We start from the raw sequence: 15,454 nt of genomic DNA on the forward strand, positions 1-15,454 counted from the left end.
CTCTTCAATACATCAAAAGAATGGATGTAGCTGATGTGATAGCTGCTGTTAACCAGCCTTATAAACTAAAACAAGTGTTTTTCTATTTTTTTGTAGGTGTGTTGATCTTGATTTTAGGTACTGAAAGTTAATCCTTCCTCCTCCAAGATGGCATTCGTTTCAGCACAAGGGCCTACGGTGGTGGACCAAACCACTTTGATGAAAAAATACCTTCAGTTTGTGGCTGCTCTTACAGATGTCAATACACGTAAGATCCTTTTTTTCTATTAAAACTTAACAGTTCTTTAGTAGTTTGTTTCACAAACGTTGCAGTATTGGTTAGTCAGTTGATAAATATGTGTTGAATTCACTTTTGAATTTCGTTTGAATTTTGATTTTTGAAGAAGCAAAGTGATGAGTAATACTTGCATGAGCCAAAGAGAGCGAGCTGTGTGCGTGTGCAGTTGTGTGGTGGTTGTTTGTGAGAATTGTGTGCTTTATCCTTGGGCAGTGATAGCTAAACTGATAAGATCTGATTGCTTCTTTGATCAGTGAGCCTAGTGTTTTCCTTCATGATGTAGTTTTGCGTTTAATATTTTTGCTTGAATTTCCATTTTTCAGCTGATGAAACCAAATTGAAAATGATGCAAGAAGTCAGTGAGAATTTTGAGGTAAATAAAAAAAAAACCAACCAAACCCCAAACAACAAAACGCCACCAGAAAACCCCGGCCTTCTGAAATGGGAGTCTTTCTTGCATTTAATGTGTGTTGATTTCTGATGTTATATGGTTAAAATGTTAATATTAGTATTTTGTGACTTATAATAAGTCATTGATTTTAGGTTTGTATTTAGGAATTAGCCAGGTTATTGAAGAATTAAAACATTTGGACTTAGTTCTGTCATTCTATAATCTTTATTCAGGAAGCATTTAAATAAAGGTGAAAGATTTTTCTTCCGTTTTGTTGAGTAGTATGAAATCTCTGTATTTAAAGCTTTTATTTAGTTGGAATGTGGATTGTGCCCTCACAAAGCAGAGGCTCCTCTGATTCCCCTGAGTAGTTCCATACTGTAGAAGTGCGTGAGGAGCTGGCGGATGCAGAATCTGACATCAGGAGTGGAGATGGCTCCAGTGACATCCTTTTGCGTAGTGATGGACCATCAGGTTTAGATGAGCAGCAGAAAAAAAGTGAGACACAAACTAAACCAACCCCGTGTTAGCAGAAATTATACTTTAGTTGAATACTTAGCTACTATGCGTCTGTTCTGAAATTATAGAGAACTTGTTATTTTGTAGAATAAGGTCAAGATCTTAGAATCACTGTAATTCTCTCTGTATCCTAGTTTTTTAGTTATGTTGCAATTAAAAAAAAAAACTTCTACCACTGTGACATATTCTGCCCTTATGTGCTTTATTTGAAGTGATCTTGCTTAGCCTGTGATACTGAAACATAAATAAAAAAATCTAGTTCTGTTTAATGTCTTTGGATATTTTTAAGTAAGCTGTATGCAAAGTTACATATAACAGGTGCTGGATGTGGAAAGCTGTGCCAATTTTAGTTGTTTCTGAGTTGGTGGAATTTCCTGTCCAGTGAATTTTTTTGTTTAGTTCAGGTTAACATAGTGGAATAATAAATTTAGAGCTGGTGTAACTGTATTATAAAAAAGTTAGAAGGCTTAATCCTTGCTTAGTTTATATAAGCGAGTAAGTAGATGTCCGTGACAGTTCTGCATCTATACGCACACGGGGTGAGCAGAGCTTCCTAGTGCCATAAGTGACTATCTAAAAATATCCTTGTGGAGTTTTGTATCTGTATAAGCTGACCTGTTTTGGAGGAGAAAAAGCTTCCAGAATCAACCTCCGTTCCTCCTTCTGATGTTTTGTGCCAGCAGCATAATTCTGAACTTGGTTAGAGTAGTGGGGGTTTTAGTTTCTTGTATGGTTCAGAACAACAATTCGTAGATAACAGGAGTGCCACTAATTTTCTGCTCTCTGCTGTTCTGCAAAGATATTGGGAAGGTGCTTTCAGAAATCTAAGCTGGGTTTGTGAAGGTATACTTTTCCTTGAATGGATTTGTGAGCCACTTTGCAAGAATGTGGCAATACTTGTGTCATTTCTTGTTGGAGACTTTTCTTCTTTCTTCCTCCAAAGTAGGACTGTTCTCACGGCAGAAAGTTGGGGAGGTTAGGAGTCTTTCAAAATTGGAAAGGCTATAGGGGAGGTGGAGGAAGAGAAGATACAGACAGACATTCTTCAGGAGACTTTTGAGGTGAAGATGCAGGCTAATCTGCTGTTGATAATATCCTGTCTTTCACTGTCATGGTTTAACCCCAGCCGGCAACTAAGCCCCGCACAGCTGCTTGCTCCCTCCCTGCTGGTGGGATGGGGGACAGAACCGTAAGGGTAAAAGTGAGAACTTGTGGGTTGAGATAAAGACAGTTTAATAGGTAAAGTAAAAGCTGTGCATGCAAACAAAGCAACCAAGGAATTCCTTCAGTACTTCCCATTGGCAGGCAGGTGTTCAGCCATCTTTAGGAAAGCAGGGCTCCATCACGTGTAATGGTTACTTGGGAAGACAAATGTCATCACTCCGAATGTTCCCTCCCTTCCTTCTTCTTCCCCCAGCTTTATATGCTGAGCACGACATCATATGCTATGAGATATCCCTTTGGTCAGTGGGGGTCAGCTGTCCCGGCTGTGTCCCCTCCCAGCTTCTTATGCACCCCCACCCTCCTCGCTGGTGGGGTGGTGTGAGAAGCAGAAAAGGCCTTGATTCTGTGTAAGCACTGCTCAGCAATGATGAAAACATCCCTGTGTTATCAGCACTGTTTCCAGCACAAATCTAAAACATAGCCCCATATTAGCTACTGTGAAGATTAACTCTATCCCAGCCAAAACCAGCACGTGCATTTTAAATGTTTTTGTGCCCTTGTTTTGTTATGTCTGCTTTCTTGAAAGCCCTCGAGATAAGAAAAAGTTTGCATAGTGCCTAGTTTAATATGATTTATGGTTGCATGTTATGAAATCTTACTGCAAAGTAGAGAATAGTAGTGGAAATCTATAAAAGAAAGTGGCTTTATGAAACTTTTATGTTATTCAAGGAATAATGTGAATAAACCCCTGAAATACCTATATAGATTTTTCAAAAGAATGCTGCATTCTTATTTGTACCTTTTTTGACAGACCAGTATGCTTCTGTATCACAGATAACTTCAGAGAATTGCCTAACAGCATGTACATAAACTACAGCTGAGTTTCCAAATAAACTTCGCAGTGGCCAAGTTAGATTTTTTTAAAGGCAGATGCAGCAGTTGCATGTGGAGGAAGCTTGCTCATCTAGTATTTCTTCTGGCTTCACAAGTGGACAGTAGCGGAAGATTGTTTTCACAGTGGAAAGTAATGCTCAGTTTGGGTGATGTATGCATGTACACATGTTTGCAGAAATAGGTAAAATCTCAATTTAACAGTGACTGAAGAGTCTTGGGAATCCTAGAGCAAGGAAATGTGAGTGTACTTGTCAGTCTTGTTCAAGAACTAGCGTTTTGTTCCCCCCCATTTAAAACAGCTGTGTGTTATGCCAATTTTATTTTCTATGCGAGGTGACAGTGTCAAAGTAGGAAAAAAATCATGTTACAGTCTGTTGGGATTGGAGGAAAGATATTAATTTGTGTTCAGTTCTGTTTGTTTCACTGATAGTGCTCTGTAGTGTGTCAGCAGATGCGTAATCACTGAATCTATTAAAAAGTCACTGAAGATGTTTAATAGTGGCTTTAAATGTAACTTAATATCATCTGTGTAATGTCTATTATATCTATCTCCCCCCCGCCCCCCTTTTTTTTGTTGTTGTTGTTCTTAACTAGAATGTGACATCATCCCCTCAGTATTCTACATTCCTGGAACACATCATCCCTAGGTTTCTCACCTTTCTACAGGATGGAGAAGTTCAGTTTCTGCAGGAGAAGCCAGCACAGGTAAACTGTGTGGAGCATCTCTTACCTTTTTGCAATGTCTGCAGCAGACTAGTCGTTCAGTGAAGTACTTGATTAACCTAATGAACTGATTTATGTATAGACTTTATTTTTAAAAATAGATCTGTCATTTTGAGTGAAGTTGAAAAAGTCCAGTTCCTAAATAAGTTACTTATAAACTTTGCAGATCTGGGCTTCTGTGAAAAATGAGGAAAAACTAGGTGCAGCAGAACTGGTTTTCTCGCTGAAATAAGACACGTTACAAATTAATTGCCTTTACTGTGGAGTGAAAGGCAAAAGTTGAATATGTCATTAAATGCTTAAAGTTGAGTTCCTTAGAAGAGTCTAATAACTTGCATTTTTCAATGGTAAATTTATGAAATTTGCCTTATTCACATATGTGGGTAGTAGAAAGCATTAAGTGTTTGTATATAAGCATGTCTACACGGAGTAAAATGGCTTTTTTTCTTTTAAGCGTACAGAAATATTAAGCTGAAAAGATGTGGCCAATTGTTATTTTTTGTGGGCTTTTAAAAACTTCTATAATCTCTTTATTTTTTCTTCTTCTTTTTTTTACAGCAACTCCGAAAGCTAGTGCTTGAAATAATTCACAGAATACCAACAAATGAACATCTTCGTCTTCATATCAAAAATATCCTGTCTGTGATGTTTAGATTTCTAGAGGTATTTTTTTCTTTTCCTCTTAAAACTGTTTCAAATTTTCAGAAAGATTTTCCTCTTCTTTCTTCATCTCCAAAAATTGCTGGGGGTAAGATTTTAAATAGCTGTGCTTTTGGACCAAGAGTGGAAAGACATTCTATTTAGGCTTTACCAGTGTGATATCTTACTATCTACAGGTTTTCTGCGTGTTCTCTTCTGCCCTTTAGAAACTTGGATTTTACAAATGCAAGGAACTGTTCTCATGCTGGACAAGGTTTCATTTATGAATGCTTTTCTGGCTTATATAAGTGCAGATACCTTATTCTAGAGACTTTGTTTTATTTCTTACTTGAAATTGAAAGCACTGTCATTTGAGGCTCACAGAAAGTAACCTGCTCTATGTGGAGGTGTCTCGGTGTGTAAATAGTCACACTTGTGTCTGTCTGTGAGGCATTGGGAAAAGGTCTGATGGTCTAGAGTGGTTGAAACTTCTGGATTTTGTTGCAGTAGGGGTGAATTTAATTTTAGCCATACTCTAAGGCTGCAAAGTAAAGTTATGTCAAAGGAAAGGCATCTTGCTCATGCAAATTCGTATTAATGAGGCACTTGAAAGTTTGAGATGTGTATAATTTTATAGGGTTTTGAAATACGGAGTAGTTGAAGAATGCAGCAGTAGGCTCACTAAAGATTCTCTTTTTTTCAGACAGAGAATGAAGAAAATGTACTGATTTGCTTAAGAATAATTATTGAATTGCACAAACAGTTCCGACCAGCAATCACTCAAGAAGTAGGTCATAAATCTTGTTGTATGGTATAGAACTTACTGCCATGCTCTTCAGAATTGTTATTTTATTCAAGTGGGTTGGTTTATTTGTTTGTTTTTTTTTTTCATGCTGTCCTTTTATGTTGGCTAACCTGTTGTGATAACCGTATATTTAATTTTTTTTACCTTAAAGTAATTTTTAGAAGAGGATTACATAGTGCTAATACCTGTGGGGAAAAAACAAACTGTTAAAGCCTAGTTGCCTTTGCTTTAAGTGCTTATGGGCAATATGATTAGACTAAGGAATAAAATTCCCACAGAAGGGAAGAGAATTGGTGCCTTTTTAGTTTGTGAAGGGAAAATCCTGGGAAAGGAATATTATGATTGTCTTCCCACCCCAGCCCCTTGCTTCTCTCCTGTGACTCATGAAGGAGTATTTGAAAGTTTGCATTTTTGTTCTGTTGCTTTCTTTCCTTGATTTTCTCTTGGGAAGACTTAGTTGGTTTATAGTAAGTATTTTTAATAATACTGTATTGGAACTGTGTTGAGATGATAGGTAAACCTGATTCTTTCCAAGTGCAATTTGAATTAATATTGGCAGAACAGATGGAAATAAGAGAACACTTTCAGATTCTTTTTAAATATCATGAAAAATATACCACAGTGGTATAAAGGTTTTTATGTAATTGTACTGTTAATGCAGAGATTCTAAAATTGTGCTTTTTTTTTTATGGTAAATTGACTTCTTCCTTCCTAGATCCATCATTTTTTGGACTTCGTGAAACAGATTTACAAGGAACTTCCAAAAGTAGTGGTAAGCTTTTTATTTCTTAAATTGCCCTTGCTGTAGTCAGAAAATTAGTTTTTATTTCTTAGTTTCATCTCTAAAAGATGTTAACATAATTACTTTTGTATCTAGTGATATGAAGTAATGTAGTTTTAGTAAAAATATTTAAAAAAAAAGTCTAAAAATGGAGAATTTTAGATGTTGAATTAAGAAACCTTCTGTTTCTAGCACAGTATTACTGGTATGAGAAAACTGAGGTAAACTCATATAATAAAGCACTAGTTAGTTGGCTGCAGTGGTGTCTGTGGGCAAATGGGTCTTTATGAGGGAAGGGTGAAGTGATGTATTTTCCAGCAGATAGAGCTCTTCGATGTGCTTGATCTCTGCGGAAGCCATTGCTGCTCTTCCTCACTGATGTGGAGTATCTGTTTGGATGTTTTTCTTTAGCAAAAGAACCACCTTGGTTGGGGATGCTTCTCTGCTTCTTGCTGTAGTGGGAGTGAAAGATTGCAGGATGTGTGTGCAGTCCTAGTAGATCCTGCAGTGTAAGCGTCATGTGCAGAGAAGAAAAAAACATTGCAATAAGTTGTGGGGAGAAATTATATGGAGGAATTCTAATGAGATAAATGGCCTTTTGACTGTTACTGGCGTTATTATTTTTTTTTCTGCTCTTTGCTTGTAGAATCGGTATTTTGAGAACCCTCAGGTGATTCCAGAGAACACAGTTCCTACTCCTGAAATGGTTGGCATGATTACAACAATTGTGGTGAAAGTAAACCCTGAGCGAGAGGATAGTGAAACGAGAACAGTGAGTATTCTAACTGTTCTCTATGAGACTGTATCACAATACCCCAAATCATAAGGGCAGGTAAAGGTAATAGGGTTTCTTTTTGCCTGTTTTTCTTATCAAGATTTATTTGTAGAAGCTGATTGAAACTTTTCAGTTATTTTCTATGCAGCTGTAATTACAGGATTTTTATTTAGTATAATACCAAATGGTTTTGTGCTTTTAAAATGTTGTTATCGCTAAATATAGTGCTATTAAAATGAGCAGTTTCTTTAAAAATGTATTTCAGATACTTTTTTGAATTAATAATTAAACTGTTTATAAAACATGTACTCTTTCTTTCAGCATTCTATAATTCCCAGAGGATCTTTATCTCTAAAGGTCTTGGCTGAGCTACCTATTATTGTTGTTCTTATGTATCAGGTTAGTATGCTCCAGTATTTTGCACGTAAATACTTTCTATTACTGAATGGCTTGTGTAACTTCTGCTGGCTAACATACTAAAAATGAATGTGACATGTTTTTGAGATTAAAATATGGTCTGAAAAGAAGCTGAGATTTCTTCATTTTTTTCTGATTAGTTCTGAAAAAAGTTGACTGCAAGTGTGACTTGTAAATTTCTCTAATAATACTTTATTTTTTTTTTAAGCTCTACAAACTGAACATTCATAATGTAGTGGCTGAATTTGTGCCCTTGATTATGAACACTATTATAATACAGGTTTCTGCTCAAGCAAGGTAAGAGCATTTTAACAATATTTTGATTGTATTTGGGATAAACTACTTAAACCTGCTATTCAATATCACCCAAAATATTTTTGTCTTATATTCTGTGATTTTTTCTTCTAGTCTTACTGTTTTTAATCTCAAAAGTAGCATACTTTTTTGACTTAAAATTGTCAAAGTTTTGTAGGTGAAGTAATTGTCAAATCTGTATATTTTCATTATATGTCGTTGATAAAATCCGTAGTTGTGCAGTAGATCCCAATTTATTACTTGATAATGCGTTTTTTTTAAATAGAGTTTCTGACAGAAATCCGTATTACCACAGGTGGCATGCGATGGAAACCACGTTAGCTAGGGCACTTGCTTTGTTGTTTAATCTTTACCATACCACCAGTGATACTTTTTTGCTCTTCCAAGGTATAGCTTAGGTGAAACCTCATGATGTTGCAGGTGTGGGCACTGCTTTTCCTGCTTCAGAGAGAGATGTTTCTAAGGAACAGCAAGTGATGCTGAGAAGGGCAGCAGGAGTAAGATCTCTGTCTTTCCCTGTGTGCCCAGATGATCTGAATAAGTGATTGAAGCTTGAGAGAGACAGACAAGTCTGTGTGAGGGAATATTGCTTGGAGAAAAAAAATTGCCCCAGTTAGGGGAATGGAGCCAAATGTTTAATGCTGATGTATTGACGTGGTGTTCTGTAGAAAGTAGAAAATTGTATGGCTGCCTCAGGGCTGTGCATTTCTGCTTAGAGCATAAGATGCTGGGAATTTGAATGGCAGAGAGCTTGCTGAGAATGGGCTCTCCCGTGATGATTTTATTCCCTTATGAAGCAAGAACCTCACTACAAGATGATATAGTTTGAAACTGTCATGAATTTTCTGAACGAAGGTATTAAAGAGGAGGAACAAAATCGTAACCAGTCTTCAATTTAATTTCAGGCAACATAAACTTTATAACAAGGAATTGTATGCTGATTTTATCGCTGCTCAGATTAAAACATTGTCTTTTTTGGCTTACATCATAAGAATTTACCAGGTAGGTTGCATTTTTGTTAGTTTTTTACTCTTGGTGTGACAGATCTATAGTTACTTTATGTCAGGCAAGTGACCAGCATGACTGCAGTGCATCAGGGACTGGAGAGACGAGCATTTGTGTAGCAGATCTGAAGACAGGGCTATTCTTGGTTGTCCTTTCAGAAGTATTCTCATGTGAATGCAAAGTAAAAATGTGCCGTTCCCCCTGCCCCAGGTATTTATGGAATGGCTATTGTATTTTAGTTCTACAAGTGGACTTCTGGAAGAGAAACAAGTGGATTTTAATTGAAGGTTATTTTGCAAATGTAAAGCAAACCTTTAAAATAGAATCTCATAGTAGTTGTATTCATGTCATTTTTTGTTATAGGAATTAGTGGCCAAATATTCTCAGCAAATGGTCAAAGGAATGTTGCAGTTGCTCTCCAATTGTCCAGCTGAAACGGCACACCTCCGGAAGGAGCTTCTGATTGCTGCTAAGCACATCTTGACAACAGACCTGAGGAGCCGTATGTAGTACTTTTCAAAAATTTATCTATAAACTGGAAACATTTCAACCATTCCTATGTATTTAAGAGGCATATTGCTTATTATTTGTTTTGGACTATTACATCTGACTGTTCTGGGAGTCAGTGTGATTTTCGTTTTGCTTTTTTTTTCTTTTTCCTTAAAAGAACCCGAAATTATCTGAATAAGATGGCATACTGAACAAGTGACTTTTTTAGCTTTCCAAGTATCTATTGTTCCAAGTAATTACCATTTGATGATAAACCATTTGTGTTGGTTTGTAATTGTGCCTACAATTGTATAGATAGTTCAAAATATAAATCTGTTAACCTGAGTGGAAGTAGTTGTCTCAAAATCTGATACCATATGTTTGATTCAGCTCATAGTATTTACCTCTAGCAGAGGAAAGCCATCTTTGTCTGTCTGAATTAACTAGATTTGGTGGATGTGTTCTGTTTTGGCAGAATTGCAAAATTGGAGATGAGTGTACTTTGTAAAATATTAACTTCTATCTTTTCATCTTTACTGTGTGGTTCCCTTTCTTTTCCTTCTGCTAACAGCAATTATGGGGCAGTGTGGTGTCTTACAGGTATTGTTAGCATGCCAAAAAAATTAGCATGTTTCCTAGTTCTGGAATTTAGTATTGTGGTCACATGGAAAGCTGTTTCTTTGGCCATTTTTCTAAAGAAGTTAGCTTAATTGTTATACATTTTTCAGCCTCTCTTTAACAACTTCTGAACTTTACCAGTTTCAACGAAATTCAACAGCGGAGTGAAGTCTTAAAGATACGATGTTCTGCATCCTTTGTAAGCCTTAGTGTTTGAGTAGCGAACAAAACCCGAGTTAGTGTCTCTGTTGGAGGAATACACAGCAGCGTGAGCTTAGCAATTCATCGCCCTCGGTCAGCTGGCTCGTGTTTTAGCGTACATGTTGATAGCGCATCTCTCCAGCCCAGCTCTTGGCCACCTGGCAGCCCCAAAGTGGATGTAGAGGAGGAAATGCTCAGGAACGTTAAGGAGAAGAGGGAACATGGTATCACAGGAGGAATAAGGAATGTGAGGAAGAGAAGTGGGATATAAAGTACGTGGAGATCTGTAGAAGATAAGGCTTTGGTCGTTCTGCCGGCACAGTTCAGCTTATTTGGAAAAATGAGTTTTGAGGGAAGTGTTTCATGTTTGTGGGTCTTGCCATTGGCATTATTGTTCTCAGTGAAATAATCTTTCAAACTGAGTCTTCTGTGTTGATTGAGAGTTGAGAAATAATGCTGTATATCTTATTGTGATGCATTTTGTCTGTGTGGAACTTTGTTTCTGATTCCTCAGAGAGAGGGCGGAGGTGAAACTGTACTCACTCTCTCCGCTGTTATCACTGTAAAGACTGCCCCTGTCTAAGAATACTTCACATCAGCAAAATGTGGTATGCACATAAATATTAGATAGAGGTTTTAAAACCTGGCTTAGAAGATAGAATTCAAATTGAATGTAGAAACTTACCGATTTTCATCCCTATTAAGCAATTTCCTTTGAGAATTTTAACTGAGATGTCCATCTCAAAAAGCTAGAACGGTTTGTGTGGCATTTCTGAAATTCTAATGACTGAACATTGTGAACATTTCTTAATTTCAAAGTAAAATATTCTTATGTTATGAAGTTTACTGAGCGAGTTGAATCAGTGGTCCAGTGTAAACAATTTATTATTGCTTGCTTTGTTTTAATTTCTCTTACTAGTTCACATTAAGAGTAATAGCACAGCACAGGAATATTAATGTTAAATGTGTTAAATACACAAATACTCATTACTGTTTTTCAGTTTGCATTTCCTTTGCTTTCTTTCATTGTCAAGATTTGTCTCTTAATCCCTTTGCTCTGCTAATGCTAGTGCTTCTAAAACTAACTCCTTTTTTCAAACAGAGTGGTTTGATGATCAAAGGTAGTACCTTTCCAACTGTCTTTTTGACTCAGCTTTTTTCTCCACAATATTATTTGTTGGCTATGGTTGAATTTGTTCTCATGGCATGACTGCTGTGGCGGTTGCCTTGTAAAATAATGGGTTGTCTTTGCATCTAAAAATCTTTATTCCCATTCTTTATTTGCTTTTTCCACCATAAGTCTTCCAGATCTCCACGCCCCCTCAGAAAACAATGCCAAAAATTGCCTTTTATAAGCTCCAGGAATTAATTTTGTAATAAAACCACTTTCTGACTTAGGTTTAAATACCTAAGTTAAGTGGTTTAATACTTAACTATCTTATTTTAGTTATTTCCTTTGCCAGTCAGTATGTATAGCTTTTTCTTTTTTTCTCTTTTTTTTTTTTTTTTTTTAAATTATAGAATTTATTCCATGTATGGACAAGCTATTTGATGAATCTATACTAATTGGCTCTGGATACACTGCCCGAGAGACACTGAGGTATGACATAAACTTTGGAATAGCTATCTGAGTGCCTGCCAGGGCTGTTTTCTTTAAAGGTTTATTAATATTTACAACAATGCCCATATAAGGTCCTAAATCTTTGCTTTAAATAACTAATTTTATTGGAGTCTAATATCGGAGGGGCTTCTGCTTCTATAAAGAGTGGTTGTTGTTTAACACTAATGGTGCAGCAGGGTGGTGTGAGTGTACGGCAAAATGAGATAAACGGGTGAATGAAAATTATTTTCATTTTTGGATTGTAGAGCACAACCAAACAGTGGTCACAGTGAAACAAACTCGGTATCTTCCCAACATTTCACGAAACAGCCTAAATCTTGTGTTCAGCGTAAAATCTGAATGAGATTTAAACTGTTTTGTCAATAAGTACCTTAAAACTTATTCATTTGCGACTGAAAAAATAAATGGGGAGAATGCTTACTATCTGTCTTCAATAGTCTACTAGTTTTTAGGTGTTTTTGCTGACCAAATTAAAATATGCGAACTAGGAGAATTATTTCCTATTGCTTAAGTATCAAGTGTACCTTATTGACAACGTTTATTAATTTTAGAAGTATTCACTCTACTAGATGCTTAAACTTGTATTTGAAAAGAAATTATTAAAAAAATTCACAGTTTTCGTAACTACTTTTAAAATCATGAGTCGTCAATGATTAATTGTGAAACAGCTTGCCAACACTGCTTAAAATGTGGCTTAAAACATGCTAATTTGCTCTTTAACTGTATGTAGATGAAAATATGCGCTGGGGATGTTCAGCAATGGGGGAAGAAAGACCAGAGAGATAATATTAGTGTTGTGGGACAGATTAATGCATCTTTGATTAGATTGAACAGGTTATAATTCTTTTGTGTAGTTGACAAAGCCTTGTGAACTCTGGATTTGCATATAAAAATAGAAAATCTGGATTTAGAATCTTGGAAATAGCTCCAGGCATTAGTTATTGCTTAAGTCCAATTAACAATGATTTTAATTGTCCTCAATGTGTTTTCTTCATTTCTTTTTTTCACTCATAGACCACTTGCATATAGTACGCTGGCAGACCTGGTACATCATGTCCGTCAGCATCTACCACTCAATGATCTCTCCCTCGCTGTCCAGTTATTTGCCAAGAACATTGATGATGAGTCGTTGCCTAGCAGTATCCAGACAATGTCTTGCAAGCTTCTGCTAAATTTGGTAGACTGTATCCGGTCTAAAAGTGAACAGGAAAATGGAAACGGTAGAGATATTCTTATGAGAATGCTGGAGGTATTGATTTGTTTAAAACATTTGATAACAAGTTGAATATCCTATTTTATAGTATGTTGTCAATCACATTTTGCTTTCTTCTTTCTTCAGAAATGACAATATGTAGAAACAGTTTGCATGCTGTATTTCATTTTAATACTTCAGAGCAGGGCTTTTTAAAATGCTATGCAACTGGTATAATATCTCAAGTACAGCAGAGATACTTTGCCAACTCGGCATATTCATTCAGTAACTTGTTTCAAAGCAGGAAACTGAATGTCTATAATGCTGGGAGTAGGTTAGTTGTTACTATTTTTTTAAATTGTCTTTTAAAGTTTGGTTGTCATCTCCTTTTTTCCCCACATAGGAGTATGTAAGAATTGTATATTCTTAATGCCTTCTCGTTATGTGTGTGTTTGGTTTGTTTGTTTTTTTTTAAACCCTGAAAGATGATTATCTCGCAGGTCTTTGGCACAGCCCAGTACAATCTGTAAAATGTGAAATATCTGCACTTTCAAGACCTACTGATCCTTTTGAAGGATCTTCTTTAAATGGAGGATTTTTGGGGGGCTCTTTTTTTTCCTTTTTTTTTTTTTTTAAATCAGGGGTGCACCCAAAAAGCTGTACGCATGGTGTAGTACAAGTGAAACACTACCTGCTTGCTGTAGCCAAGTTGTTAATGGATAAAGGTTGCCTGTGTTTCTCCTGCCACGACAGGAAGATGTGCTCAATTGTACAGTAAAACACTTCTAGGGTAAATACTGGTTTAATAGTCTCATTTTGGGATGTGAGAGCATGTCTTGAAATCTAAATCAAACTGGTGTTAACACTTTAAGATAACTGAGGAAGCCATGTGGCAGCTTGTTTTGAAAAGGGAGAACTAGGAACTCTGAATGTAGTGGATCCCCTCCATCTTTGACTGTTCCTCTGTCATTGACAGACTGTCATGGTTCTGAATGCTCCAGGGAAGAGATTTAGTCATTTTAGTCATGTCCAGATTATTTGGTATTACCCCTGAACTATTTTTTTCTTAAGGTAGCAATAGTTTAGGGAGTGGCTTTCATCCTAAAGACAAAATACCGGTGAAGGTGAAAGTGAAAAATCTTGATGTTACGCATTGTAATGGGTCCTTTATTCTAGATTTCTCAAACTGAAGTAGCTTTCTAGTAGGGTTTTGTATTCCAAATAAACTTCTACTTTTTTCCTACTTTTAAAAAAAGCTGTAATGTAGCACAGTTGCTTGGTCATTTGTTTAACAAATTAAAATTTGTAGTAATGTGTGAGTTCGGAGAAGATACATCTAGGGAAGAAGGAAGCGTACAGAACTGTAATGGCAGTGGGGAAATACCTGACCAAGCCAAGTAGATCTAGACTTTAAAATCTAGGAAGTACAGAAAATTTTAAGCTGAAACCTTGTGCAACATGTCCCTTGTTTAGTATCAGCCAAGAGGCAGAAATGTTGGGGACCACTGTTCTGCAGGATTGATTATTGTTTTCTAAATCTGATATACTGCATAAAACTAAGATGTAAACCTATGATATATACATCTTTTTAATAAACCTGACATACATTACATGTAGATATACGTCTAAAATATTCGAGCTTTTTATGCTTAATAGTAAATACTTATAGACTGAAATACTAAGTCTTATTTTAAAAAATGAATTCAAATAGCTTTTCATTTTAAATTAGGTAGAATTGTAGAAGATTAATTTTTAGTTGATGGTTTTACTGGTTTTCAGCAAATATTTTTAATTTTGGAACTTGTTAAAAGTAGGGAAACTACTTTGTTGATACACTTAAAAATGTTTTCTGTCATTTGAATGACTTCAGAAATACTTAGTTGTGAATTTTATTGATCTCAGTATGCTGACTTGAAGTATTAGTATTATTAAATTTAGAATGTTTATTGGAGAAACTTATTTTCTTTTTTTCTTTCCCCTCCCTGCTCTTTCATTTGCCTTTCCTCTTTGTACCGTAGGTTTTTGTTCTGAAATTTCACACTATAGCACGATACCAGCTTTCTGTAATTTTTAAAAAATGCAAGCCACAGTCTGAACTTGGGGCTGCTGAAGCCGCTTTACCTGGAGTACCAACAGCAGCAAATGCAGCACCTATTCCTGTTCCATCTCCTGCCCCAGCCACTCCGGTGGCCCCGGCACCAGTACCTGTATTTGAAAAACAAGGGGAGAAGGAAAAAGAAGATAAACAGACATTTCAGGTCACGGACTGCCGAAGCTTAGTAAAAACTTTGGTCTGTGGTGTCAAGACAATCACGTGGGGCATAACATCATGCAAAGCTCCTGGTGGTAAAACTGCATAATATTTAATTACACTTATCTTTTGTAATTCTACAATTAAAATTCTCTAGCGTGAAAGCAAACAGTATTTTTAATGGTTAACTGCTGTCTCATTTTTTGTCTTCTTTCAGAAGCACAATTCATTCCCAACAAGCAGTTGCAACCTAAGGAGACTCAAATCTATATCAAACTGGTAAAATATGCAATGCAAGCTTTAGATATTTATCAGGTATGTAACCTGGCCACATAGCACTTTTATTTATATAGTTATAGTGTGTTAGATCTTTTAAT

General features: G+C 36.2%; 1 protein-coding gene and 1 non-coding gene across 7 annotated transcripts in view; both read left to right on the forward strand.

The window, feature by feature from the left end:
• TRRAP (transformation/transcription domain associated protein) overlaps window positions 1-15,454 on the forward strand; it is a 98,387-nt gene that overhangs the window by 1,367 nt on the left and 81,566 nt on the right. For all 6 annotated transcript variants that reach the window (XM_068422160.1, XM_068422159.1, XM_068422164.1 and 3 more), the window contains 15 exons: window positions 97-247; window positions 601-650; window positions 3,840-3,950; window positions 4,527-4,631; window positions 5,311-5,394; window positions 6,128-6,184; window positions 6,840-6,965; window positions 7,290-7,367; window positions 7,594-7,682; window positions 8,606-8,702; window positions 9,069-9,207; window positions 11,535-11,613; window positions 12,649-12,883; window positions 14,845-15,172; window positions 15,295-15,392. In XM_068422160.1, coding sequence (XP_068278261.1) covers window positions 148-247; window positions 601-650; window positions 3,840-3,950; window positions 4,527-4,631; window positions 5,311-5,394; window positions 6,128-6,184; window positions 6,840-6,965; window positions 7,290-7,367; window positions 7,594-7,682; window positions 8,606-8,702; window positions 9,069-9,207; window positions 11,535-11,613; window positions 12,649-12,883; window positions 14,845-15,172; window positions 15,295-15,392 — 1,776 coding nt within the window. In that variant the 5' untranslated portion in view covers window positions 97-147. The remainder of the gene's footprint in view (window positions 1-96; window positions 248-600; window positions 651-3,839; window positions 3,951-4,526; window positions 4,632-5,310; window positions 5,395-6,127; window positions 6,185-6,839; window positions 6,966-7,289; window positions 7,368-7,593; window positions 7,683-8,605; window positions 8,703-9,068; window positions 9,208-11,534; window positions 11,614-12,648; window positions 12,884-14,844; window positions 15,173-15,294; window positions 15,393-15,454) is intronic.
• Window positions 380-522, forward strand: LOC137676972 (small nucleolar RNA ZL1). Its single transcript, XR_011050203.1, has one exon. It is a non-coding gene; the product is annotated as a small nucleolar RNA ZL1 (small nucleolar RNA).

Source organism: Nyctibius grandis, chromosome Z (assembly GCF_013368605.1).
Source record: "Nyctibius grandis isolate bNycGra1 chromosome Z, bNycGra1.pri, whole genome shotgun sequence".
In the NCBI taxonomy this organism is placed as follows: domain Eukaryota; kingdom Metazoa; phylum Chordata; class Aves; order Nyctibiiformes; family Nyctibiidae; genus Nyctibius; species Nyctibius grandis.